General features: G+C 41.9%; 1 protein-coding gene across 3 annotated transcripts in view; it reads right to left on the minus strand.

Annotated features, from left to right (window-relative positions):
• LOC133047324 (cytochrome b5 reductase 4) overlaps window positions 1–27,237 on the minus strand; it is a 100,580-nt gene extending 73,343 nt beyond the window's left edge. For 2 of the 3 annotated variants that reach the window (XM_061130543.1, XM_061130542.1), the window contains exons 1-2: window positions 27,013–27,237; window positions 18,280–18,433 (exon numbers count right to left, since the gene is read on the minus strand). In XM_061130543.1, the coding sequence (XP_060986526.1) occupies window positions 18,280–18,433; window positions 27,013–27,087 (229 nt within the window). In that variant the 5' untranslated portion in view covers window positions 27,088–27,237. The remainder of the gene's footprint in view (window positions 1–18,279; window positions 18,434–27,012) is intronic. The other variant, XM_061130544.1, reaches the window with a different exon arrangement.
• Between the last annotated feature and the right edge of the window lie 672 nt (window positions 27,238–27,909).

Genomic DNA, 27,909 nt, shown 5'->3' on the forward strand with positions numbered 1-27,909 from the left:
TAGTGTTTCTCAGGAACATGAAATCTATAACACACGGTCATCTAACCGTCTGATGGAACTCCACGTGTTTCAGCGACAGCAGAGAGATGACCAGGCAGTTTAACAGCTGCCCCGATCCGCACAGGGGGCCCTGCGTCCTCCCACATGTGTCCTCAACTGCCTCCCAGTGCTTCAGATCGACCCTCATCCTCTCATAACCTACCCTCCTTTTTGATGGACTCGAGACCTGAAGAACTTCTCATCCCCTTCAAATGGACAAAACTAGGAATGCTTATAAAATCCCTCACTGTGTGGAATTAAAGCCCAAGAAATATTAGATCCGACCACATTTGGCAGTGTTAGTGATTTGCTAATTATGAGACTTTGAAACCTGTCCCAAAATGCGACAGGTGCATCTCCTCTGGTTCAGAGACTCTCTCTTCCCTCTTTTTCTTCTTCCCTCTTATCACTTTCCTTTTTTTTTTTTCTCAAAAGCATTTCCTACCAACTAAAACTTGGACCCCTGACTGTGGCAGAAGAAAACAGCCACAAAGAACCTAGCTTTATGCTTTTCCTTCATGCTTTACTGTATTATATTTGCACCATGGACTTCCCAAGTGGCTCAGCAGTAAAGGATCTGCCTGCCACTGCAGGCAGTGCAAGAGACTTGGGTTCAATTCCCGGGTCAGGAAAATCCCCTGGAGGAGTAAATGGCAACCCACTTCTGTATTCTTGCCTGAAAAATCCCATGGACTGTTGAAACTCCAATACTTTGGCCACCTCATGCAAAGAGTTGATTCACTGGGAAAGACCTTGATGCTGGGAGGGATTGGGGGCAGGAGGAGAAGGGGAAGACAGAGGATGAGATGGCTGGATGGCATCACTGACTCAATGGGCATGAGTTTGAGTAGACTCTGGGAGTTTGTGATGGACAGGGAGGCCTGGAGTGCTGCGATTCACAGGGTCGCAAAGAGTCGGACACGACTGAGCGACTGAACTGAAACAGCCCACCAATAAGGAGGGAACTGTATCTCCATGGCTCAAGCCACACACTGTAACTAATAAAGTTTCATTTTTTCTTTGTTCTATTTTATAAGTCAGGGAGTTTCAAAGTATGATTGAGGGGCTCCCCCATAGCTCAAGACTCTTTCAGTGGTCCAAGATCAAAACTTTTTCACAGTGATATTAAGATGCTGCCTGCCTTTCTAAAAATCTCATTCTTTCACAAGTGTGTAAGATTAAAAACAGAAGGGGACATCAGAATATAGCTGTCATCTGCAAAGCCATACATTAAAGATATCTGCCAACGTGTGAAACAATGCCACTTATTCACTATGTTTTGTTTTAGAAAACATATTTTTCATGAAAATATTATTATTTATGATAATATACAGTAAATTTATATTTTTATTAATTTAAAAAATTCTTTCAATTTCTCAATTTTAATTTCTGGAGGGTAAACATCAATAGATATGAACATCAAAAACAAAAGTTCTTTGGGGTCCTCAATAATTTTTAAAGGAGTAAAGGGATCTTAAAACCAAGAAGTCTGAGAACTACTGCTACTGAGGAAAAGTGGTATTTTTATAATTAGATTTTATTTATTTTTTTTTTTGTGCAGGAAATTTATTTATTTATTTATTTATTTTTATTATTATTATTTTTTTCCAGTGGGTTTTGTCATACATTGATATGAATCAGCCATGGATTTAAAAATAATGTTTGTTTTAAAATTGAAAAACAAATGGAACTCCAAAGCCCCACGTTACATTCATCCAACAAAAATTTATTTAATGTTTATCAAACATGTACAAAGTATTATGATACTATACTGCGGTATGCCTATGTATTACACTAATCACCACCGTTCATTTTGTTGGCTCTAAAATCAATGAAGGAAAAAAAGGTGTGTTCACATAGTAAAATATGGCATATTTCACTGTATTCAATGCACAGATCCATTTTTGCAAGTATTGTGACTACTCTGCCATCTAGTGTTTAGAAACTGCACATTACTTTTATTATTTTATTTTAGAGATAAAATAATGGAACTATTTTGATATGCTTATCTATGAAATGAAATGAAACCATATATGATGTTTATTTAGTTCTAACAATTGTTGAGAGAAGATGTTTAATATACATAATAATGACTGTGAATTTGAATTTTTCTTTTGATTCTATTAATGTTTGCGACATATATTTTGAATCTGTTATTGGTTATAAACAGAGTTCCTAATGATCCTTTCAACACTACAAAATACTTTTATCTCTAGTAATATTCTTTGGTAACAGTTTTCATCTGATATCAATATAGCCCATCTTATTATAGTTACTGGCCTTTTTTTGGCCATACCACATGGCTTTAAGGATCAGAATTCCATGACTAGGGGTCAAACCCGGGCCCAGGGGATGAGAGCACCAAGTCCTAACCACTGAACCTTCATGGAATTCCATATATTTACTTTTTACATAGTAGAGTTTCTCCTACACATTTACTTTCAACTCTTGTCTTTTATATTCGAAGCATCTCTCTCATTATGTAGTTGGGTCTTAATACACATAATCACACAGAAAATCTATATCTTTCAATAAGAATTTACATTTACACTTAATTACTGATGTGACTGAATTTAGAGCTACCATCTTATTAGCCGCCCTCTCCAGACCCAAGTTTTCTTTTTTTTTTTTTTTTCCCTCCAAGTTTTCTAATTGTGTCTCTATTCCTCTTTCAGTGACTTCTTTTGGGCTAACCAAAACTTTTTTTAGAATTTCATTTTATTTTATCTATGGGTTTTTAATATACCTCTTTGCACTATATTTTAAGAGACTGTTGTAGGCATTACTTAAAATATATATCCTTAACTAGTTTACTTGAGTTAATGTTGTAACCCCTTCACATGTAATATAAGAACCATTTACCACACTCCATTCCTGCCACTTTAAGGAGCTCTACAACACAGTGTTATAGTTTTTGCTTGAAAAAGTCACGTGTATTTTAAAAGATAAGGGGAAAAAAGACTAATCCTTGTATCCTCACACAGTTACTATCTCCTAAAGATCTGAGTTTCCATCTGGTATCATTACCCTTTAACCTGATGAATTTCCTTTAGAGCTCCTGTAGCATAGGTCTGCTGATACTAAATTCTTAGTTTTTGTTTATCCAAAAAAGCTCATCTTTATTTCATCTATATCTTTAAAGTAGCTTTAATGATACAGAATTTAGAGTTGATAGTGTTATTTTTTTTTATCTTCAGCAGTCGTTTTTATAGGGCCCAGCTGATTTACTTCTGGTTATTTTCAAGATTTTCTCTTTATCTTTGGCTTTCAGCAGTCTGAATATAATGTGCCCGTATTTGATTTTTTTTTTGTATTGATCATGTGTGGATTTGCTAAGCTTCTCTTCCCTGGTGGCTCAGCTGGTCAAAAATCCACGTGCAATGTGGCAGATCTGGGTTCAACTCCTGGGTTGGGAAGATTCCCCTGGAGAAGGGAAAGGCAACTCACTCCAGTATTCTGACGTGGAGAATTCCATGGACTGTACAGTCTATGGGGTCAAAATGAGTTGGGCACGACTAAGCAATTTTCACTTTCTTTCACTTTGAATTGATAATTTTAGGCCTTTCACCAATTTTGGCCAATATTTCTCCAAATACTTTTCTGTACCATTCTCCCATTCCTCTCCTTCTGGAACTGCCAATAAACATATATTAGACATTTTTATTTTATCTCAGAGGTCCCCGAGCCTCCATTCATTTTACTTTGGGTCATTTTCCTCTCTGTTCTACAGACTGGATAATACCTATTAATCTATCTGCAAGTTCACTAAGCTTCCTTTTGTTAGCTCCAATCTGCTATTAAGCCTATTTGGTAAAATGTTTTATTTCGTATATAGCACTTCTCAGGTCTACATTCCCATTTTTTATAGTCTATTTGTTCATTATGAAAAATGATGAGACTTTCTGAGATTTCATATTTGTTCATTCATTATATAATCTATGTTTCTCTACTTCCTTGAGTATTGCCATGATAGGTGCTTTAAAATCCTTGTGAACTAAATTCAACATACGGGTCACCTTGGGTCAATCTCAAAGAGTGGTCTTTTCCCTTGAGCATGTCTAGAAACTCTGGATTATATTCTGGTCATTGTAAATAATAGGTTGTAGAAAATCTGGATTCTACCGCATTCCTACAAAGATTAGTGCCTATTTTAGTAGGCATTTAACTTGACTGCAGTCAAACTCCAAACTCTTGTTTCCCCTGTTGGGGAATGAAAACTAAAACCTCTGTTCAATCCTGCCCAGAGTTTGTCCATATGCAAGATTTAGACAGCTCATACTTCTCTCTGGATCACTTTTTCTGGATTTTCTTCCTCATTTTTCAGTTAGTACAAATGCTCCAAATTGTGTCATCTAGTTCTTTAAGCCAGCCAAATTCTGGATTCTGTCACGTTCCTCCAAAGGTTATTGACTATTTCAGCAGGCATTTAACTTGACTGGAGTCAAACTCCAAACTCTTCAAGCCAAGACTGGGGGTCTACATCTAAATTTTAGTTACCCTTCACAGTACCAAACTGGGCATGACCTCAAGTTAAATGCCATAAGAAATGGCAATTCATCCAGTGATAATTCCTTCTTACAAGTACTGGTTTCTGCCTGCTTTTGGTTGCTCACCAGTGTTTTTCGAGAGCTTTTTCTTAAAATATGTTGTCCTGAGTTTATCGCTGGTATTTGCAGGACTGTTAGCCCAAAAGCAGCTAATCAGCTGTAACCAAAAGGAGAACTCTGCACATTATTTTAGAAAACTAGGCAATTAACTTGCTACTTTCAATTGAGACAAATGGAAAAGAAAGTAATGAAAGATAAATGGATTTTATAATGATTAAAAGTAAATCATTTTGGGGCCTTGGTATTTAAGAACAATAAATAGAATATAGGCTTGCAAGGTTTTGGATAATAGAGTATTTTAGGACTTCGGATTAAAAGCACTCGTTTGCCTCTCACAATCTTCAAATCTTTCTAATGATTACAAAGAATAAATAAGTAATAAAACCACAGAGGCACAGAAATTTGAAGAGGAGAAGACAACAATAAAGTTTTGGAAGACTGACAAGCAAATGATAAGCAACAATATATTTAGCAGAGTGAAGAAAGGTGAGATAAAGCCTATGTGTGAATTGGAGGGGAGCCAGTATGTGCAACAGAACCCCCAAAAGGCACAGTAATCAGAAACCCCAGTTCTGAAAGTGAGAGTGCAGGACTGTCTAAATTTCAATATAACAAGCAGTATGATGCTTAAATCCTCTTTGCATCCCATACAACCAACAAGCCCCTCCCTACCTAAATCCACAAGAAGTGTAAGCTTACTCCCTAAGGCAATGAGAGACAGCACCCTCAGGGAAACAGCACAGTTAGTGGAGGAGAGGCCTGAACTACAAACAAGAAGTAAAAGTTCATGTGTCAAATGTTATCAAGATCCACCTCCTACCACCCATCACAGCAGAACATTTGCAGATGATTGGAGGATTGTAGCCTAAAAGAAAAGACTCAAAGGAGGCTGGGGATCCCCGCCACTGTGCTTAGCCGCTCAGTCGTGTCTGACTCTTTGCAAACCCCGTGGACTGTAGCCCCCCAGGCTCCTCTGTCCAAGGGGATTCTTCAGGCAAGAATACTGGAGTGGGTTGCCATGCTCTCCTCCAGGGGATCTTTCAAACCCAGGTCTCCCACATTGCGGGTGGATTCTTTACCATCTAAGCCACCAGGGAAGCCCTTCCTGCCACTGCCCCCAGTCAATTCATAAAAAAATGTTCTGCCTGTACTCATGGAACTTCCATTCAGCTTTCTGGGCCATCAGTGTCACCACAAAGGGGCAGATCATTTGACCAAAGCCTCTAAAATTAAAATTAGTATCTTGGGACTTCCCTGATGGTCCAGTGGTTAAGAACCCACCTTTCAATGCAGGAGATTTTGGGTTCAATCCCTGGTTGGGGAACTAAGATCCCAAGTACCGCAGGGCAATTAAGCCTGTGCACTTCAACTATAGAAGCCTACGTGCCACGGCAAAAACCCAGCAGAGCCAAAACACATAAATAAACTCACATTCTGTAAAAAAAATTAGTGTCAAGTACTCACTGTCAAGCTCTGCTGCACAATTTTTAAGGGGCGGGGGGGGGGGGGGCAGAGACTAGAAATGATACCAGCACTACCTCAGAGAAATGAGAACCAGGCAGCAACTGTCCTGAATATAACTTAGAAATTCAAACTGCACCGAACAACTTCAATGATGGCCAGCCCCATTAACAAAAGGGCTAAAACAATCTGGTCTGGATGCCTTAGTTTGCCCAGGAAAACTGAAATGGAATGTAATAAAGGTCTCTAGCACTTCAGAAGGTCTACTGGCCTAATTATCAAAGGTCATCTTATGTGACATTATTAGTACTAGGAAAAATAGTCCTGACATTTAAGTAAAAGGAAACTGACCTGTAAGCATTAAAAATTAACCATCAGTCTGAGCAGTCAGTTATACTCTTGAGTATTTTGGGGAAAAAATCCACAAACTTTTTCTAGAAAGAATAATGACCAAACCTTATTAACAACAGTTACCTTTACTACTCTTAAACGGGATTTACAACATACAACAGTATTAAGCAAGGCATCCTATCTCTAAAGGATCAGTTTTCCAATCCCCTCTTTCCTATTCCATGTGATAATCTCCCTCTGTCTGTGCCTTAGGGCTACCAACGACAGTTACCCCAGCACTGAACTGTCCCGCTATTGAAAAAAAAATGGCCAACTATGTCCTTATGCTTGAGTTATTTCCTATTTTCCAAAACAAGCAAGCTGCAAAGATTAATTAAGATGTCATGATGTGGACTTCTCTGGTGGTGCAGTGGTTAGGACTCTAAATTTCACAGGATGACAAGCCCCCGTGAGGAAATGGGACACACGAACCACTTCTCATCACCTTTGACAGAGCACAGCAAAGAGAGATGTTGCTGGGACTTCCCTGGTGGTCCAGTAGTTAAGACACTGCGTTTCCACTGCAGCGGGTGTTGGTTCGATCCCTGGTTGGGAAACTAAGGTCCCACATGCTGTGCAGCATGATCAAAATAGAAAAAAGAAAGAAAGAAATGTTGCTGTAAACACTGAAATTTTAACAAACTCTTTTAGGGTCAAATATGCCAAGTTAGAACTCCAAGAGGCCCAGGCACAAGGGGATTCTGCACCCACTCAATTCTTCTTTCATGGTCCTGTACCTCCTGAGATGATCACGAAAAACAGTGTGAACAGGGCAGATTTGAGAAAGGCCCATAGGTGGCCCAGGTGCGCAGTACCTGCTCCAAGACTTGAGGCTAGAGCAGGGGAACCAAGACAAGTTCACCCACATTTCAGGCCTGCAGGAGCACTAGATGATGATAACTCCTGGGGAAGGAGCAAGAAATCCATCCTTGTCACAGATCAACCCTGACAGGTAGCAAAAGCAGTCTGCTGCTGGGAAGGGACAGGAAAGCCTCCCATATGCAGGCCCTGCAGGGACAGCTGGCACAGGTTAGCTGCTGCTGGGAAGAGCAGGAAACACACGTCCTCCTTTACCAGAGTGAGGCAGAGGCAAGCCAAACACTGGAGAAGGGGCAGAGAGAGCCCACTCAGGCCCGATTCTACGCTGGTATGAACCAGATGTCTCCTAGCACTGGAAGACAGGCGGGGAAACTGCTCACCCCCACACCCTCCGCCCTGCTCTCCTTCTCCTTCCCTACTGGTACAACGCGAAGCTCAGCTGCCACAGACAAGAATCTGCCTGCATTCTAAACCCTGCACTGAGGCAGAGGGGAAGTGACAGAATCACTGAGAAAGCTCTGCCCTTGGGGCTCAGGTAACAGAACTGGCCTAAGACTGAGGTTCAAACAGGAAAACTGCAAAACTCCTTCCAGCACCTAAACCTTACCTCAAACAACAAGAGCGGGCAGTCTGCCCCTGGGAGGGGGCAGGAATATGGTGAGAGACCCTACACAAGCACACAGGGCAAGCTGCCAGCGAAGGGTGGCACAGACAGGAGCAACCACAAAACCCTCCAACGCTGACGGCTTCACGGCAAAAACAAGCGGCACTGACCCGCTGCGAGAGGAACTTGAGGTCAGTGGTACACCAGTGTAACGATAACCACCACCCCAGACTTAGCTCAGCAAACTAGACTGACTCATCCTAATTACCAGGAAAGGGGTATGAGTTCTGAGTGTAAATATCTAAGGTTCTATGCTTCATCTATAATCAACGTGTAACACTCAATCAAAAAATCACAAGAAACATTTTTCAAAATGATAAAAACCACTGTCAAGAGTGAAAAATAGCAACAGACTCACACTTAGAAGGTGGTGCACATATTGGAACTTATCAGATAGAGACACTGAAATAAATTTTAATATATTAGAAGATCTAGTAGAAAATAAGGTTTACACTTAATAAATGTTCAGCACAGAGATGAAAGATGAATTCCTCTGAAGGGTGAATCAGCAGACTGGATACAGTAGAAGAAAGAATAAGTAAACTGGAAGAAAAGTCAACAGTAATGATTAAATGGAAACACAAAGAAAAAATGAGTGAAAAAATAGAATGGTGCCTTTTAGAGCTGTGGGACAATACAGATTAACATATTTGCAACTGGCATCCCGAAAGAAGTAATGAGTAGAAGAAGTACTTGAAGAGATAATGGCCCCAAACTTCCCAAAATTAATTTAGAGAACTCCAAGTAGCTCCCTGGTGGCTCAGATGGTAAAATGTCTGCCTGCAATGCGGGAGACCAGGGTTCAATCCCTGGGTCGGGAAGATCCCCTGGAGAAGGAAATGGCAACCCACTCCAGTACTCTTGCCTGGAAAAATCCCAAGGATGGAGGAGCCTGGTGGGCTACAGTCCATTGGGTTGCAAAGAATCTGACATGACTGAGTGACTTCACTGATTGATTGACTGAAATAGAAAATATAAAAGGAAAATTACATCATATTAATAGTCAAACTGCTGAAAAACAAAGTAAAATTTTAAAGGCAGTCAGAGAAGAAACCTTACATCCTACAGGAAAATAGTTAAGAATAACAACAGAGTTCTCATCTATGCAAACGAGAAGATGGTGTGGTATTTTTAAAGGGCTGAGGAAGATAAATGCCTAAACCTAGAATTTTACACCCAATGATAACACATCCCTAAAATGAAGGCAAAACAATGGCACTGACAGATGAAGAAAAGCTGAGAATTTGTTGCCAGAAAACCTGTACTACAAGAAATGTGAAAGTCAGGTCTTTAAGGGAAGTCTGGATCAATACAAAGAAATAAAAAGCACTGAAAATGGTAAAAATATGGCTAACTTTTTTCATTTTCTTAATCTCATTAAAAGATAAGTGACGGTCTAAGCAAAAACAGTAATGTATTGCAGGATGTATAGAGTATGAAGAATAAATAACAAGGATTAGACAAGACACAAGAGAAAGAAATGGAAGTATAGCCTGTACACTCTTATACCACATGTAAAATGGTTTAATACTGTTTGAAGGTAGACTGTGATCCATTAAAAATGAGTATCATAAACCCTTAGTGCAATGACCAAAACAAAGATGACAAAAAGGTATAAGGAATAAGTTAACCATGAAGAGAAAATGGATTCATTAAAATATAATGATGACTATGTCAACAATGCAGGAGACCCGGGTTCAATCCCTAGGTTGGGAAGATCTCCTGGAGAAGGAAATGGCAACCCAATCCAGTATTCTTGCCTGGAAAATCCCATGGACAGAGAAGCCTGGTAGGCTGTACACGGGGTCGCAAAGAGTCAGACACGACTGAGCAACTTCACTTTCACTTTCATGTCAACAACAGATGATACCACTCTAATGGCAGAAAGCAAAGAGGAAGTAAAGAGCCTCTTGAAGAGGGTAAAAGAGGAGAGTGAAATTAAAAAGCTGGCTTAAAACCCAATATTAAAAACACTAAGATCACAGCATTGGATCCCTTCACTTCAAGGTCCCATCACTTCAAATAGAAGAGGAAAAAGTGGAAGCAGTGACAGATTTTCTTTTCTTGGGCTGTAAAGTCACTATGGATGGTGACTGCAGCCATGAAATTAGAAGACACTTGCTTCTTGGAAGGAAAGCAATGACAAGCCTAGACAGTGTATTAAAAAGCAAAGATAGCACTTTGCCAACAAAGGTCCATACAGTCAAAGCTAAGGTCTTCCCAGCAGTCATGTATGGATGTGAGAGTTGGACAGTAAGGAAGGTAGAGCACCCAAGAATTGATGCTTTTGAACTATGGTGCTGGAGAGGACTCTTGAGAGTTCCCTGGGCTGCAAGCAGATCCAACTAGTCAGTCCTAAAGGAAATCAACCTTGAATACTCACTGGAAGGAGTTTTGCTGAAGCTGAAGCTCCAATACTTTGCCCACCTGATGCAAAGAGCTGACTCACTGGAAAAGCCTCTGATGCTGGGAAAGACTGAAGGCAGAAGGAGAAGAGGGCAGCAGAGGATGAGATGGTCGCATGGCACCACTGATTCAATGGACACGAACTTGGGCAAACTCCAGGAGACAGTGAGGGATAGGGAAGCCTGGCGTGGTACAGTCCATGGGGTCACAAAAAGTCAAACACAACTTAGTTACTCAATAACAACAACAACAACTATAGCATGTCAACAATGGCTGAGTCAGGATAGGTGAAGGATTTCTAGAGATCACTGCATCACCTTTACAACTGGTTTTTTTTTTTGTAAGTTTGAAACTTTTTCAAAATAAAAGGTTTAACTGAAAACATTAATGACAAAAACTGACCCTGAAGAAACCTCCAATATTTACTTAACCCCTCCTGAGTGCAAAGCCTGCAAAAGAAAATATGAAGCTGTATAAGGAAAGATAACATATGAGCTCCATCAGGCTGCAGCTTACACTCTATGAGACCCCAAAATGAATAACTGACCATGAGTATATATCAAAAACTGTCTAGAAATAACAAATATTTTGATTAAGGAACTGATATATTTCCTAACTCCAAGAGCCAATCATCTGGAAATAGCAAAAATACAAGTCTCTCAACTGGTTACTATTTTGTGAAATCATTAAAATATCCCTACCAAAGGTGGTTTAAAAGTTCTACACATGATTCAAAGGATACTTACTGAGCACTAACCATGAGCCATGCCCTGTACTAGATGCAATGGGCAGGGAGAGAAACAGTATATTAATACCCTGAAACTCAATTTAAATTAAAAGACAGAAATAGATGAAGTGTCTCAAAAGATAATATATTAGGTGGGTGCAAAAGTAACTGAAATTTTTGCATTGTTGAAATTTGCCATTTGATATTGGAATACATTCTAAATAAATACAGTTATGTTATATATAACTTTAATGCACATTTCTTGCTTTTATGTTTTTCTGCTAATGACATTCCTTGCTATTTATATTTATTTTAGACTACAGAAATGATGTTAGACAAAAAGCAAATTTGAGTGATTTTCTTATTGGAGTTCAAAATGGGTCATAAAGCAGTGAAGACAACTTGCAACATCAACGCATACGGCCCAGGAACTGCTAATGACCATTCTATGGTCGTTTGGCATTTGAAACAAACTGTAAAGGAAAAAAGCTCGATAAGTGGGTGCTTCATGAGCTGACCACAAATCAAGAAAATCATCATTTGGAAGTGCCGTCTTCTCTTATTCAATGCAACAATAATTTATCAATCAGATTGTGATGTGCAACAAAAAGGTAACTGTCAGGAAGCATTTAACAGGAGGTTTCCTGTGTGCTGTTTTGGATCTGTCATGAATCCTCTGTTCCTTATTAATTCCTCAGGAATTAAGAGGAGAGGCACGCCTTTCTGCCTCTCCGGGGGCTGAGAAATACAGGCATCTCCTTCGTTAGTTTTTCAATACGGTGATAAGTACCCTCTTCCTTCTTATGAACCATACGGTAAAAGTGATTGTTTACAACTCTCTCTAATATGGATAGTCTCTCTAATATGGATAGTCTGGAATTTTAATCTTTATCTTTGCTGAGAATAACTACCTTGTAAGACAGTATATATGCCCACACCAAGTTGATTAAAACACCTTTGCTCCATCAGAGCTTGGGTCCCCGTGTCTTTCTTTCTTTCTCTCTCTCACTCTCTCTCTCTCTCTATTTCTGGCTGATTCCCTGCAGCGGGAAGGCTGGCTGTGTATAACCCAGGGAATATTAGCCTTTCCTTCTTTCACTTTCTCATCATCGACTCCGGACCACCAGGTTCCGGTCCATTAAAGGACCAACAGGTAACGACTGGCTCAGTAGCTGGACTGAGAAACTTCAAAGCACTTTCCAAAGCCAAACTTGAGCCAAGAAGAGGTCATAGTCACTGTTTGGCAGTCTGCTGCTGAGTTGATCCACTACAGCTTTCTGAATCCTGGCAAAATCATTACACCTGAGAAGTATGTTCAGCAAATCGATAAGATGCACCGAAAACTGCAAAGCCTGCAGCCAGCATTGGTCAACAGAAAGGGCACAATTCTTCTCAATGACAATGCCCAACCGCATGTCACACTACCGATGCTTTAAAAGTTGCACAAATTGGGCTATGAAGTTTTGCCTCATCTGCCATATGCACCTGACCTCTCGCCAACAGACTACCATTTCTTCAAATGTCATGACTTTTTGCAGGCAAGATGCTTCCATGACCAGCAGGATGCAGAAAATGCTTTCTAAAAGTCCGTGGAATCCTGAAGCACAAATTTTTATGCTACAGGAAAAACAAACTTATTGGCAAATGTGTTGGCAAAAATGTGTTAACTGTAATGATTCCTATTCTGATTACAAAGAAGTGGTTGAGCTTAGTTATAATGACTGAAAATTCATGGTGAAGTGAAACTCACTCAATCGTGTCTGACTCTGCAACCCCATGGACTGTAGCCTGCCAGGCTCCTCTGTCTATGGAAGTCTCCAGGCCAGAATACTGGAGTGGGTAGATATTCCTTTCTCCAGGAGATCTTAACAACCCAGGGATCGAACCCAGGTCTCCCACATTGCAGGTAGATTCTTTACCATCTGAGCCACCAGGGAAGTCCAAAATTCATGGTGTGAAACCATAATTACATTTGCACCAACCTAACATGTTCTAACAGAGGTCCTATATCAAATGCTGAGGAAGAAAGCCCAGGGGAAGAAGCAAGTCCAAGAGAACCAGGCTAAGAGGAGAAGACTGAAAGGAAGAAACTGTTAGGAGAACGAACTGTGTTTAAACAATGGTTAAACAACCGCCCGAGATCACAGAGGAGGCTGAAGAGCACAAAAACGGTCAAGCCTTAGAAAAGACTGAGCCTTAGAAAGAAAGTGTTTGACTTTTTAGCACAAGGGAGAGAAGAAAGAATACAGGTATCACTAACTTGAAGTTCCTCGTATTCACAATGAATACCTATGGGTTGCACTTGGGCTTTTAAAAAAATTTTAATTAATTTTTATTGGCGAATCGCTGCTTTGCAATGGTGCTTTAGTTCCTACTGTACCGCATGCTGAGTCAGTTACATGTGGACATAGGCACCTTTTCCCCCTCACAGTCACACCATCCAGCCTGTGCACACGCTTTTTCCAGAACCTACAGTATTGTTCCCTTTCCTCTTTGTCTGGTTCACACCCACTTATCTTTGATCTCTGCTCAGTCTTCCAGTCTTCACTCTTAGCGAAGCAGACCTCGCTTTCACAATACTCCTCAGTCTTGGTTAACACTTCGTGTTCTGCACTAGATTATAAATTCCGTAACAGCAGGAGGCACCTCTGTTCTGAATTTCCAGGTCACAGCCCAGGGCCTGGTACAGTGCGGGACTCTCAGCAGATCCCAGGAACTACTGCTTAAACGGTGAACCAACACACAGAAAGAGAAGGTAAAACTTACAGCCTCTATTTTCTATGAGTGACAACTACACACACAGTCACACAAAAAAGTAAAAGCTATACTTCCCTAAATTTCCAAAATAAAAAAAAATCGTCTTAATCTTTGTTCAGGTTTTTCGGTAATATCTTATGGAAAAACCTGTATGACTTTTAATTAGTAATGTTATTTAGCACAAGAGAAGAGCTGCAAGTAATAGGCACTTCACTGTAACTTCATAATGAATTAGTTCACAAATGGCACTCATAAGTGGGTTATGGCACAAAGGCTGAGCCAGGATCCAATCTAGAGTTGAATATGATAAAACAGAAAGCAGTGCAATGCAGCTTAAGCATAACAGCTCAGAATCAAGTTGCCTAGGTTAAAATAGTGGCTCCATTTTCATCAGCTATGACTTTGGCAAGGTACTCTACTTTCTGTAGTGGCATTAACTCCAGGACCCACTCCACTTCCAGCAACAACATCACGTTTTGTTCAAGGAGTCATATCCTCCCTGACACTTCAGTCTGGCCCCTCTCTAAGCTACAGGATGAACTTGTAACCTAGGTTTAAGTGATTAACTTATACCGCTTCCCCCTAAATAGAACCACTATTCTAGCAATCAGAACATGATCAAAACTGTGCCAATCAGAGCCAATCCCAAGAATCTTCCGTTAGTTACTAGATAAAGGGGGTAGAAATCTTCCCTGATGGCTCAATGGGTAAAGAATCCGCCTGCAATACACGAGACACAAGAGGTGTGCGTTTGATCCCTGGGTCAGGAAGATCCCCTGGAAGAGGAAATGGCAACCTCCTCTAATAATCTCGCCTGAGAAATTCCATGGACAGAGGAGCCTTATGTGCTACCGTCCATGGTGTCCGTAACAGTCAGATAGGACTGAGTGTGTTATTCAACATCCTGGAGAAGGGAATGGCTACTCACTCCAGTATTCTTGCCTGGAGAATTCCATGGACAGAGAGGAGCCTGGTGGGCTATAGTCCACGGGGTTGCAAAGAATCAGACATGACTGAGTGACTAACACTACACTACTGCAGATATTAAATATTACATACTAAAGTCTATATTTCCTATAGAGACACTTTATGTCTCTCTTGGGCCCATCAAGCTGAAATCTGAACTGACATAAAAATGGTGTAATTGTTAGAAAATGAAGAATATTTTAAAAATGAGGAAAAAAACTTATGCCATGATCTGTGCTTCTCTGTGGTACAGCTTTGATTAAAACTTGTGTCCAAACACTATCTCTGACCTATGAAGCTAGATCTGGCGTACATTTCCTTTAGGAAGGTATCATTAACATTTTAAATTAGAACAATTAAGAAGAAAAAGACAATTACATTTAGTCCTGTGCTTTCTTCTACTTTCCTAGACGACTGTGTCAGAAATTACCAGTAATCTGTCTGTCTCACATTCATCCTACTTTGTTGCCTTTGACAACATCCTGGGTTATCTATTACCTCCTGAACTTTTGTATGAGCTAAAAACTTTGCTAGGTCTCATGTCAATTCACTATACCCATCACCAGACTGATCTTTCCAAGGCCATCTCTGATCATACTGTTCCCACATTCAAACATCTCCAACAGTTCACAATGCTATCAAAATTAAGAATACATTTCTCAGTCTGGTTTTCAAGGTCCTCCGCAATCTTCCCTAACATGCCTTTATAGTCTCCATTCTTATAATTCTCTTAACAGGTAGACTAAGCTCCAGAACACACGTCCAACTTTTCTGTGTTGACACCCTGAGTTATGCATTTCCCTCCACTTGGGTGTGCTTCTGCCTCACTTCCCACTGAAATCCTGAAGACAGTTTCAAGGCTCATCTCTATCATAAAAGCGTCTCTGACTTTCCTAACCCACATCTCCCTCCCTGAAGCCTGATCTCACTTTCCTTATAGCCCTCATAGGGCACTTCTCCAGGTCTTGTCCAACAGTCATTTACTTTCTCCTGCTAGCAGGAGGATCCCAGGGCAGTGCCTCAATCAACTGCTGCTTGATTAAAATTAAAAACCAAACTCTGTCAACAGGAAGAAAAAAAAAAAAAGACATCTTACTTGGCATTCGGGGGAGAAGTCTTATTAATAGGGTAGAATATACTGTTCAATAGAAACTCCAAAAGAATTTAACCTTAAATCAATGACCTCACTGGAAGAGTGTCAGCCATTCAAATCACTGCAGGAGATATGCAACTGGGAACAACATGTGTTATGTTTCAAACAAAGCAAACTAGTCCCTGGTCTCCACCAATATATCAAATGAATAATAAAGTATGACTGTCCTATGACAGTGGCTCATTTATTTAACAGCATTAGGATGTGAAGGGTTCACATGAGAGACTTTTCTGGAAAAGTGGCTTCCTACTGCAGAAACAGGTCAGACATGCCAGCAGCCTGGACCAGCTGAGAGATGCTCATGGGAAAGCTGACCTCCACTTCACAGAGGCCAGCAGAAGACACTCAGGCAGAATGGGGGCGGCACCCGCTGCCAGTGACCTGCACCTGGTAAGCGGGTCTGCAGCACACACAGAAGGCAAGAGGGTGTTAGAAACAGTTTATTTCCCTGAAAAACTTCCCAAACAGCATCTGTCTTGGGACAAGCTATCCCAGCCCCTGCTGGAAGATTCCATACCCTCTGCTGCTGGAAAACATTCTGCACACTAATTCCATCTGTAATGAGTTGACCTGTGTATCCCTCAAACTCAGATGTTAAAGTCTTACAGTACTTCAGAACATGACCTTATGTGGATACGGGGTCAATGCAGAGGTGAGGTCATAAGAGAATCAGGCAGACTCCTCCCCCAGTATGACTGCTGTCCTTATAAAAACAGCAAATCCGGACACTGACAAGCACACAGGAGGAAAGTTATATAAAGATGAAGTCAGAGATCAGGGTGATTTTCCAACAAGCCAAGCAACTCCAAAGACTGCCAGCAAACCACCAGAAGAGAGGCGAGAGGCATGGAACAGATTCTTCTTCAAGCCCAAAGATGAGCCTGATCTCAAAGTTTAGCCTTCAGAACTGGGAGATAATAAATTTCTGTGGTTCAAGTCACTCAGTTTGTTATATTTTGTTTGGGCCTACTTAGCAAACTGACAGAGCTGCTGGTGTCTTTCCATTTATCCTATCTCTGATTGACTGTGACAGCCACACGCCTCTTCAAGTAACCAAATTTCTTGAAAATGGTAAGTGTTGCACTAGTTCAACAAACACAAAGGGATGACCTGAATGTGGCACGCACTGAAGGCAGGGCAGGTGACTGACGTGGTCTCTGCCCTCATACGGGTGACAGTGTTATCAGGAAAACTAACAAGAAGCGGTTTCCCTGCTGGCTCAGATGGTAAAGAATCTACCCACAATACAGGAGACCCAGGTGCAACCCCTGGGTTGGGAAAACACCCTGGAGAAGAGAATGGCAACTGATTCTAGCATTCTTGCCTGGAGAATTCCATGGACAGAGGAGCCTGGTAGGCTACAGACCATTGGGTCGCTAAGAGTCAGACACGACTGAGTGACTAACACACACACACACAACAAATCAAAATTACACAATGATAAAATTACAGCAGCGATAACAGCAATGAGTGATGCATTTCCTTTCCTCTTTAGACTGAGGATAGCAAATATACTGAACTCTTCCTGGATGACTCATGGACTCTCCGTGGAGACCCGGCGTATAGCTGTAAGCCCTTCATTGTTTTTGCTTCCCTCCCCATGCCAGGCTGGCAGACACCACGAAGTCTACTTCCATCAGCTACTGTTCTACTTCTCTGCTCACTGTCTCCAATCTATCTATTGAGTTGGTCAAAAATTTCATTCAGGTTTTTCTATAATATCTTACGGAAAAATGCGAATAAACTTTTTGGCCAACTCAGTATTTCCAGCTTGGTGCTTCTAATTTGTTGTGAGCTACGAAAATCAGGTAACTAATATTGCTAACAAACATGGACTAAGTAATAAAAATTGTTGCAAATGAGAACAAAAGATCCTGCTTGTCTCAGAGACAATTTTTTCCTATGGAATTCTGTTGTAAGACAAAGGTGGAACATTGTTGCATTTAAACTACATGTTTTTGAATAATTTCATTGGTTTGTATTATATTACCTGTCAAACCCTTGTTTTCTTTCAAAGGGAATACAGTACAGGGATACTGTATGAACAGTGATTTAGAGAGAAACACTGTCCAAATTCAGAATTAAAGAATTTATTGTCCTGTGTAAGACATGCTTTTTACTAAGTGCAAATGTTTGTTACTAACTGAAAATTATGTTTATAGTTACTAACTAACATGGTTGTTACTAACTGTGAATCATATTACCAAGTAACAGGGCTAAGAGGTGTATAGCATTACAACTGTGGAAAGCCTGCCAAAACATTCTGCAGTACACAGTAAATTCCACCTACCTCTTATGCATATCCAACAGTCATCTTTTTTGTTGTGTTTTTTAAGTTCTTCTTCAGTTACTTCAATTAACCTGCCTTTTAATCCCGTTAGATCCTTTCCACTTTTGGTCAGTCGAATCCAATCCATGAGACTTCTGCCCTGTTTCAGAGGGACCTCAAAAAGGAAAAGCGAAGAATTCAATGCGGCTTCTTCAGGTCAGCTCAATTTCCTTCCCCCTCCTGCTGCTTGTCTTAGGACACTTCATTACTCTGATTCCCACTCAAAAGGATAAGAAAACAAATCTAAAAATTCTAAAAATCTTCTTCCATCTTTAGGAGGGTGTATTAGAATTACAAATGGAACATTATATAAAACACCTGGGCCATGAGATGGGGTTTAGAAATTCTGGACACAAATGAAGATCTAATGAAATCATAGTACAAAGGCAGTACTGAACCCAGAGTTAGAAGACAAGTTTTGGTCCTGGCTCTATCACTAATATGTTGTAGCTGCTTACTAACCTGGACCAACATTTTTTTGCCTTAAAAAAATCAAATGAGATTTGATAGAAGAAAATAGAAACAATTGGCTAAAGTTGACTTTCCAGACTTTCAACATCCCCAGAATATTAGGACTACATGAAATAGAAAGATGTTTTCTAAGAATCCATCCACCAAGAAACAATGGTTATCAAGTAATAGAAAACAATAAAACCGCCTCACTCCAGGGAAGTGGCTGGCAAACGGGTCTGTGCCTGTTTCTGTGCAGCCCTTGAGCCAAGAATAATTTCTACACGTGGTGGTGGTGAAGAGACTGAGTCCTTATGACATCCTCAAAGACTAAAATATTTATTATCTGGCCGTTTCCACAAAACTCTGCCTGCACCTGTTCAGAGGGTCTAATAACAAGATGTTTGGGATTTTGCAGGGCTTTGTGTTTAATACAAAATACATTTTCAAGGCTTTTAGAAAAGGGGTATTATTATGTCATTAGTATTTTAACCAGTTAAGACATCCCAGTGGAAATTTTTCCAGACATCTAACCTGTATAACTAGCATGTAATACAGTAGCAGATAATTGTTTAATGTAAAAGCAGTCACATTATTCAAGGAAGCTTCTTGCTATAGACTGAATGTTTGTATCCCCCCACCAAATTAGGTTGAAATGCTAATCCTCGATGTGCTGGTATTAGGAAGTGGGGCCTCTAGTGGGTGACGAGGTTGTTGGGATTAAGGCCCTTATAAAAGAGGCCATATAGAGAGCTCCCTCACCTCTTCCACCCAGTAAGGACACTGAAAAGATGGCTACAAACCAGGAATCAGGCTCTCACCAGACACAAAACTGGCCAGTTTTGCACTGATCTTGGATTTCCCAGTCATGATGAGTGAGGCAGGAGGTAGATGGGCCACTCTAGCGTAAAGTCACTGGAGATTCATTCCTGGTTGACCAAAACTCCAAGACTAGAACAGCTGGACAACTGAGAGAGGCGATCTCCCCGACTACATCTGTGCAGAAAGGATCCTTGGAAGCCAAAATGGGACAGATGCCAACTGATGCTCTTTATCCATAGGCTCATTGTCCATCTTGGCTAAGAGACGTGTGCACACACATCGGAGGATTCTGAGATATACCAAACACAGACTCTGAACCAGGCAAATCAAAATGACTGGCCACTTCAGGCTCTACTACAAAGCCACAGTCATCAAGACAGTATGGTACTGGCACAAAGACAGAAATATAGATCAATGGAACAGAATAGAAAGCCCAGAGATAAATCCACGAACCTATGGACACCTTATCTTTGACAAAGGAGGCAAGGATATACAATGGAAAAAAGACAACCTCTTTAACAAGTGGTGCTGGGAAAACTGGTCAACCACTTGTAAAAGAATGAAACTAGAACACTTTCTAACACCATACACAAAAATAAACTCAAAATGGATTAAAGATCTAAATATAAGACCAGAAACTATAAAACTCCTAGAGAAGAACATAGGCAATACACTCTCCGACATAAATCACAGCAAGACCCTCTATGACCCACCTCCCAGAATATTGGAAATCAAAGCAAAAATAAACAAATGGGACCTAATTAAAATTAAAAGCTTCTGCACACCAAAGGAAACTATAAGCAAGGTGAAAAGACAGCCTTCAGAATGGGAGAAAATAATAGCAAACGAAGAAACAGACAAAGGATTAATCTCAAAAATATACAAGCAACTCCTGCAGCTCAATTCCAGAAAAATAAGTGACCCAATCAAAAAGTGGGCCAAAGAACTAAACAGAGATTTCTCCAAAGAAGACACACAGATGGCTAACAAACGCATGAAAAGATGCTCAACATCACTCATTATCAGAGAAATGCAAATCAAAACCTCAATGAGGTACCATTACACGCCAGTCAGAATGGCTGCTATCCAAAAGTCTACAAGCAATAAATGCTGGAGAGGGTGTGGGGAAAAGGGAACTCTCTTACACTGTTGGTGGGAATGCAAACTAGTACAGCCACTATGGAGAACAGTGTGGAGATTCTTTAAAAAACTGGAAGTAGAACTGCCATATGACCTAGCAATCCCACTCCTGGGCATACACAACAAGGAAACCAGAACTGAAAGAGACACGTGTACCCCAATGTTCATCACAGCACTGTTCATAATAGCCAAGACATGGAAGCAACCTAGATGCCCATCAGCAGACGAATGGATAAGAAAGCTGTGGTACATATACACCATGGAATATTACTCAGCCATTAAAAAGAATTCATTTGAATCAGTTCTAATGAGATGAATGAAACTGGAGCCCATTTTACAGAGTGAAGTAAGCCAGAAAGATAAAGACCAATACAGTATACTAACACATATATATGGAATTTAAAAAGATGATAATGATAACCCTATATGCAGGACAGAAAAAGAGACACAGATGTACAGAACAGACTTTGGGACTCTATGGGAGAAGGCGAGGGTGGGATGATCTGAGAGAACGCATTGAAACATGTATATTATCTATGGTGAAACAGATCGCCAGTCCAGGTTGGATGCATGAGACAAGTGCTCAGGGCTGGTGCACTGGGACAACCCAGAGGGATGGGATGGGGAGGGAGGTGGGAGGCGGGTTCAGGATGGGGAATACATGTAACTCCATGGCTGATTCACGTCAATGTATGGCAAAAACCACTACAATGTTGTAAAGTAATTAGCCTCCAACTAATAAAAATAAATGGAAAAAAAAAAAAGACCAGCCAAAGGAAACCCAGAAGATATGCCCCATGTAAGTAATTCAAACTGCCATGAGGATACGACTCAGCAACTCTCTCTTAGTCTGCCTGTGTGTCTATCCACATGTACTGTACTCTTTTGCCTCCTAATAAATACTTTACTTGTTTCACCACTTTCTGTCTTTGTGGGAATTCTTCTTCTGCAAAGCCGAAGGGCCAGGGCCTTGTCACTGACTGCTAGCCTGTTGGCTAGGATTCGGTGTTCTCAACGCTACAACTCAAGCTTTGGCCAGGAACCCAAGCCCTGCTTCAAGGGGCTGCAGGTCGAGGTGACCTGAGATCAATTAGAAGTGTGAGAAGTAAGTTTCTGTTGTCTATGAGGCGCCTATGGTATTCTGTTAGAGAAGCCCAAGGGACTAAAATGCTTACATGTGTCAATTCCCTAAAGCATATCTATTGTAGACATTCAATTGTCCCCAAATAGTCAGGTTACTAGTTCTGTGGTGCCTTGCCAATTTCACATTTCTTCTTACTAATCCTCATCATCCTATTCTTAGCATCACTAACTACAACTCTCTAGGTCTCTTGGTCTTCATAAATGAAGTGTGAGAACCTATGATCTGTCCTATCCCAAAGACAGGAAAGATTCTTTCACCATTCCATACCTGCAGGGTAGTTAAAAGTTATCTTTTGGAAATGCAGATCTAATTCAGGGCCCTGCCTCCTTCAGTGGCTCCTTGCATTTCTTATAATGTTTCTAAATTCCCTAGAGAGGTTGACCACGCCCTTCATAATCTGGTCGGAGTTGACTTCACTAGCTCCATGTCTGCACTTTAGTCCCTTCCCATTCTATGCTTTGCAAATGTGCATGTTCAGTCAGTCTCATCCCACTCTTTGCAACCCCACAGACTGCAGCCCACCGAGGTTCTCCGTCCATGGGATTTCCCAGGCAAGAATACTGCAGCGGGTTGCCATTACCTCCATCAGGGGATTTTCCCCACCCAGGGATCCAACCTGCGTCTCCTGCGTCTGCAGACTGACTCCTTGCCACTAAGCCACCTGCATAGTCATTCTATACTTTGCTATGCTGTGCTTAGTCGTTCAGTCATGCCCGACTCTTTGTGACCCCACCGACTATAGCCCGCCAGGCTCCTCTGTCCATGGGGATTCTCCAGGCACAAATAGTAGAGTTCCATATTTTAGGCAAATGGAAAATGATTCGCCCCTCCCCGCCACAGACATTACTTCCTCCAGAAGCTTTCTCTGGCATCAACTTCTTCGTGGTCATAATAGACTGTTATAGTCCTTAGGCATTTATAACTGTGAAGCCCACTGGTTTAAACTCTTCGAAAACAGAGCTGTTGGGGCCCAGCACAGGCCATGTAAGATGAATCCTTGAACTACCCTCTTGGTCTCCTTGAAAGGAGGAAACAAATCTCCCCTGTGGAAGGTGCCCTTCCTGTACTGGAAGATAGAAAGACCCCTTCTCTCAGCAATAGTAAATTCAGGGCCCAGAAGACTATAAGCAAGCTGTGTTACTTCTTTACTCATCTACTACCCAAGCCCAAACTTTGTTTAAATTTCTTACTAATTAAGTACCCAGACCTAAGTTTCTTTGTGCCATCAATTCCTCTCAAATTTGGTATCGTGCAGGGCCCTGTTGGGCTCCTGGGCACAGAGCTTTTCTGTGTCCCTCATTTCTTTGATTACTGGAAACAGCCTTCATTAAGCCTCTGTAACCTTCCCTGAGTTCCGATGGGCAGCTTCAAGCAGCTGCTAATTAGGGAAGGGAGGGGTGGTGAGACCAGGGAGAAGCAGTCAAGAGCAGTCTTGGGGCAAGTTCCTGTTTCCCCATCAAGTCTGCGTGCTCAGGTCCTTCAGTTGCGTCGACTCTTTGCGAGCCCACGGACTGCAGTCTGCCGGGCTCCTCTGTCCATGGGATTTCCCAGACAAGAAGACTGGAGTGGGCTGCCGCTTCCTTCTCCAGGAGATCTACCCGACCCAGCGATCAAACCTGCATCTCCTGTGTCTCCTGCATTGCAGGAGGATTTTTCACCCACTGAGCCACCTAGGAAGCCCAACAGTATCTTTGAGCTGTTTTTGCAGATAGTGAAACCCCTTCGAGGTGGGGGAAGTTATGGTATGCTGCCCATAAACACACAGTCCCCCAGAGCAGCTGGACCTGAAGGCTGTCGATGTTGACTCCTATTTGTTGTTGTTCAGTTGCTCAGTTGTCTGTCTGACTCTTTGCAACCCCGTGGACAACAGCACACGAGGCTTCCTTGTCCTTCACTATCTCCTGGAGTTTGCTCATACTCATGTCCATTGAGTTGATGATGCCATCCAACCACCTCATCCTTGGTTGCCACCTTCTCCTCCTGCCCTCAATCTCTGTCAGCATCAGGGTCTTTTCCAGTGACTCCTATTTACCTCACCACCAACCCATCGGAAGAACTGGCCTTGAGCTGATCACACCTCCTTTACCTCAGGACTTGCCACTCTCTTGCCCAAGTCGGGACGCGCGGTTTGGGGACAGGAGCCTGCCCTGTCTCCCTCTGCCTGGCAAAGCAGTGAAGCTGTCCTTTTCCCACTTCACTAAACTCTGTCTCCAAGGTCTGATTCAGCACCAGGGTACACAGAAGCTGAGCCTTCAGCATCAAATTTATTGTCTGAAAGCTTAAAAGCATGAATAAAATTTAAATCTTCTCTACTGCTAATCTGTCTTGTGTCAACTTTATCAGTCTAGCCACAAGAACTCAAGAGGGATGGATAAAAGTGGAAATTTCTCCCTCCCCAACAAAGACCACATCTCGAGCATATGATAGGTTCTCAATAAATACTTACTAGTTGCTTATTAGCATTAGCATTAGAAATAACATTAGCCACCACACTGAGTGCATACTCTGCACCAGGCACTGTGCTACGGGCTTTTTCACACAGCAATCCCTCAACAATCAATGAGGTATGCATAAAAGTCTACAGGCCAGTAACATCTAGTAAGTGCTTACCATAACCCAGGACTATGCTGAGAGAAACTTTAGCTCATTTAATCCTATGAACAAACCTATAAAATGGATATGATTCATATCATTCCCATTTACAACTGAGGAAAGAGACTCAAAGAGGCTAAAAGGTAGAGATGGAAAAAGAATGAATCTTTCTCACTCAAAAGCCCATGCTTCTAACAATTATGATACACAAACCTCCCCAGCTAAGTTCTGTCTTCTCACCCACAACCTATTTCATACACTCCTGACACAGGTTCTCACATGTTCCAGATTAGCCAGTTTTGAAATTGAGCAGGGCCCTGAGGAACCCTCCCGGGTGGGTGTCCCTGCTTCTTGTTTCTAGAAGAAGCTTTCGCCTCCAAGGCCTTCCCCTAATTCCAAAGAGCAGACTCAAACAGCTAATGACTACAGATGTGAGAAAACGCAGAAACCCAGGAACATTGGTCAAGCAAGAAAATAACATAGTCACAGAATTCCTAGTCCCTCCTGAAGGATACAGTTAAATTGTTTTACAGAAACCAGAACCTCAAGGGAGAGAAACTGCTAATCACAAGCATACAGACCCTACACTGGCTGGAACAAGACAGAGGATTGAGATTTCTAAAATATCACCAGCAACCAAACAGAAGAGATCCACAAGCTAACCATGCACCTTGAGATTCTCATCTCAAAAGCTGAGTTTAAAAATCTTTGCCTGAAAGCCACCATGGAGTTTGGGTCTTTTGGTCATTAGCTGCCTGTTCTCCCTGCTTCTTCTTCTTGTTCAGTCACCAAGTCGTGTCTAACTCTTTGAGACCCCATGGACTGCAGCACACCAGGCCTCCCTGTCGCTCACCATCTCCCAGAGTTTGCCCAAGTTCACATCCATTCCAACAGTGATGCCATCCAACCACCTCATCCTCTGTCACTCTCTTCTCCTTTGCCTGCTTGATGCCCTGCAAATAAAAGCTGTACTTTCCTCCATCACAACCCAGTGTCAGTGGATTGGCTTTGCTGCATGTCAGGCAAGTGAACCCAAGTTCAGTTCAGCAACAATTTCACAAAGGGGGGAAAAAAAAATCAGTCTGAGTGTGAATTGCACACTAATCTTATTTTATTCACTTTCTGGGCCCAAACACTCACCTGTGACATCACTACCATTTCCTTTAAACGATACTGAGAACATGGCTGATAGCTTTAAAGAAGAAGGGCAGCTACTCTCATATTCTAATTCAGAGGTTCTTTCTTTGCAAAGTTTCTACTATTTAGCCAAGCATTTAAGGAGAGAAACAGGTCAAACCCCAAGGAGAGGACAAGTGATTGGATGGTTGGCCGATATATGGAGCAATAAAAGAAAAGTCACCATCAGAGTCACACCATATGAAGCCTCTTTCAAGGCAGCATTTCTTAACCTCAGTTTCCTTTGCTGTGAAATGGCGATAACAAAAGCAACCATTTCACAGGGTCACTGGAAAGACTACACAAGCTAATACATGTAACGCACTCACGCTGTCAGTGAGCATTTAATCAATCTCAGTTACATTATTATAGTTGGGATTACAGACTTCTGAAAAAGCTAATGAAAGCTACAGATCTCTGAACCCATAATTCTGACCTAGGGTCAAACTCCAGGTCCATGTGGAGAAAGTAAAGTTGATGAAGTTCCCAAATGATGTTAATGCTAAAGACTCAAGAGTCCAGAAATGAAGAAAGGAATGGCCCGATCAGATGGTAGTCTTGAAAACAAAACATGAAGATGTGGTTATTGAATGAGGAACTAACAAACAACAGGAGCAAGCAACATTCATATTGCAATGAACATGGGAGACAATTTCATTAAATTCTGCAAATATAAAACACATTTGCATCCCACCTGTTGGTAACAGTATGTTCAACAAAGTCTTAAAGAGATTATTAGCTTCAAAATTAGCAAGAGATATCAGTAGAAAAGACAGTGATAAAACAATCAAGAATCAGAGGAAGAGGCAAAGGCAGTGTGACTTGAAGAAGTGTCCCTAAACCTAACCGGAGGTTTGTATATAGAAATTTGTTCTCTCTTCTCCAATCTTCCCTAGGTCCTGGAGTCCCCACCCTTGGCAGGATAAATACTGGTCACTCTTGCTGTTGCCCAGCCTTTCCCCTCTTCTAGGGAACCCAGATCGCTCACAACTCCTTCGGAAAGTGAACAAAGGAACGGAGAGCAGGTTATGTTGAAGGAAGGAAGCCGATACAGAGTACCTACAATATGGGAAGCACAGAGCCTGGCATTACCTTATATCTGAATTTGATTAATGGGAAAAAGAGTTGGAAGAAGGGAACTGACAGAACGGGATAAAGGGATGGATAAGAAAAGGGGCCAGTTGGTAAGAGATGAAGGTTAAGAGTTCCAGGACTGGAGAACCAAGGGATCTGAAAGAGATCGCCAGCAAGGGTGGGAGGGAATGAAAACCGGAGGTGGGGACAGGAGGTGGGAAAGCGTACCTAAGGAGAGAACGGACTGTGCCGGAGGCTGAGATGCCGGCGAGAAGAGAGGACTGCAGCGCGCTTACCTTGCTACGCCCCCCGGAGGCGACGCGCTGCTGCGAGCTGGGGCCCGGGAAAGACTGGGAAGGGACGTTCAGCATCCTGGACCCCTGGCCCGGGCCTTGCCCGGGGTCCGCCGCCCGACTCGACAGCTCAGCTCAACGCCTGTGGAGTAACACCTCCCGCTCCGGCTCCGAGGCCGGGCAGAGGCCAAGCCCCCTACCCACTTCCGGGGTCGCCCGGGGTGAGGCGCGCCATGACGCAGCACGTCGAGGCCGTGGGGCGGAGCCCACGAGGCGAACGGAGAGCGGGCAGGGGCGGAACCAGTGCAAACTACGCATGCCCCATTCGTCCTGCACCCAGAATTTCAGCACTGCAAGGAGGTGACAGCTATTCCGTGGAAAGATTAAAGAGTGAAACTGTTGCTAAGCCTTGGTGCTGACCGAATCTGAGAATAAATTTTTAGAGATGCCTGTGAGCCCAGAACACAACTGTCTGTCCATTGTTAAAGCACTGCCATCACACTGCTTGAAATATGGAATAAAATAACACTATTAAGGCATTTTGATTTGCCAGAAACTCTCTTTTAAGGCACCAATCTGTACAGAAAAGAGAACTTTTAAGAGCTGAGATGTCAAATGCAAACAGGCACTCCTGTGAGGTGCAGAGAACACTTAACCTTTAAGAACTCTCGCTAATGACTAGTGAACGAGTTGAAGAGGTTAGTAAATTCTCACTCTGCTCCATTCACCCACTCACTAGGTCTTCCTCCTCATTTAACTTCCTCTCTTTCTTGAAAGATACGGCGAAATGTGACTAATGCAGCTCACCCCCGAATGTTGTGTTGCACAGTTAGCCAAGTTTAAGAATCAGATAGGTTTAGTTTGGATGCCATCCCTGGGGTTAATAAATGAGCAATATCT

Source organism: Dama dama, chromosome 26 (assembly GCF_033118175.1).
Source record: "Dama dama isolate Ldn47 chromosome 26, ASM3311817v1, whole genome shotgun sequence".
Taxonomy (NCBI): Eukaryota; Metazoa; Chordata; class Mammalia; order Artiodactyla; family Cervidae; genus Dama; species Dama dama.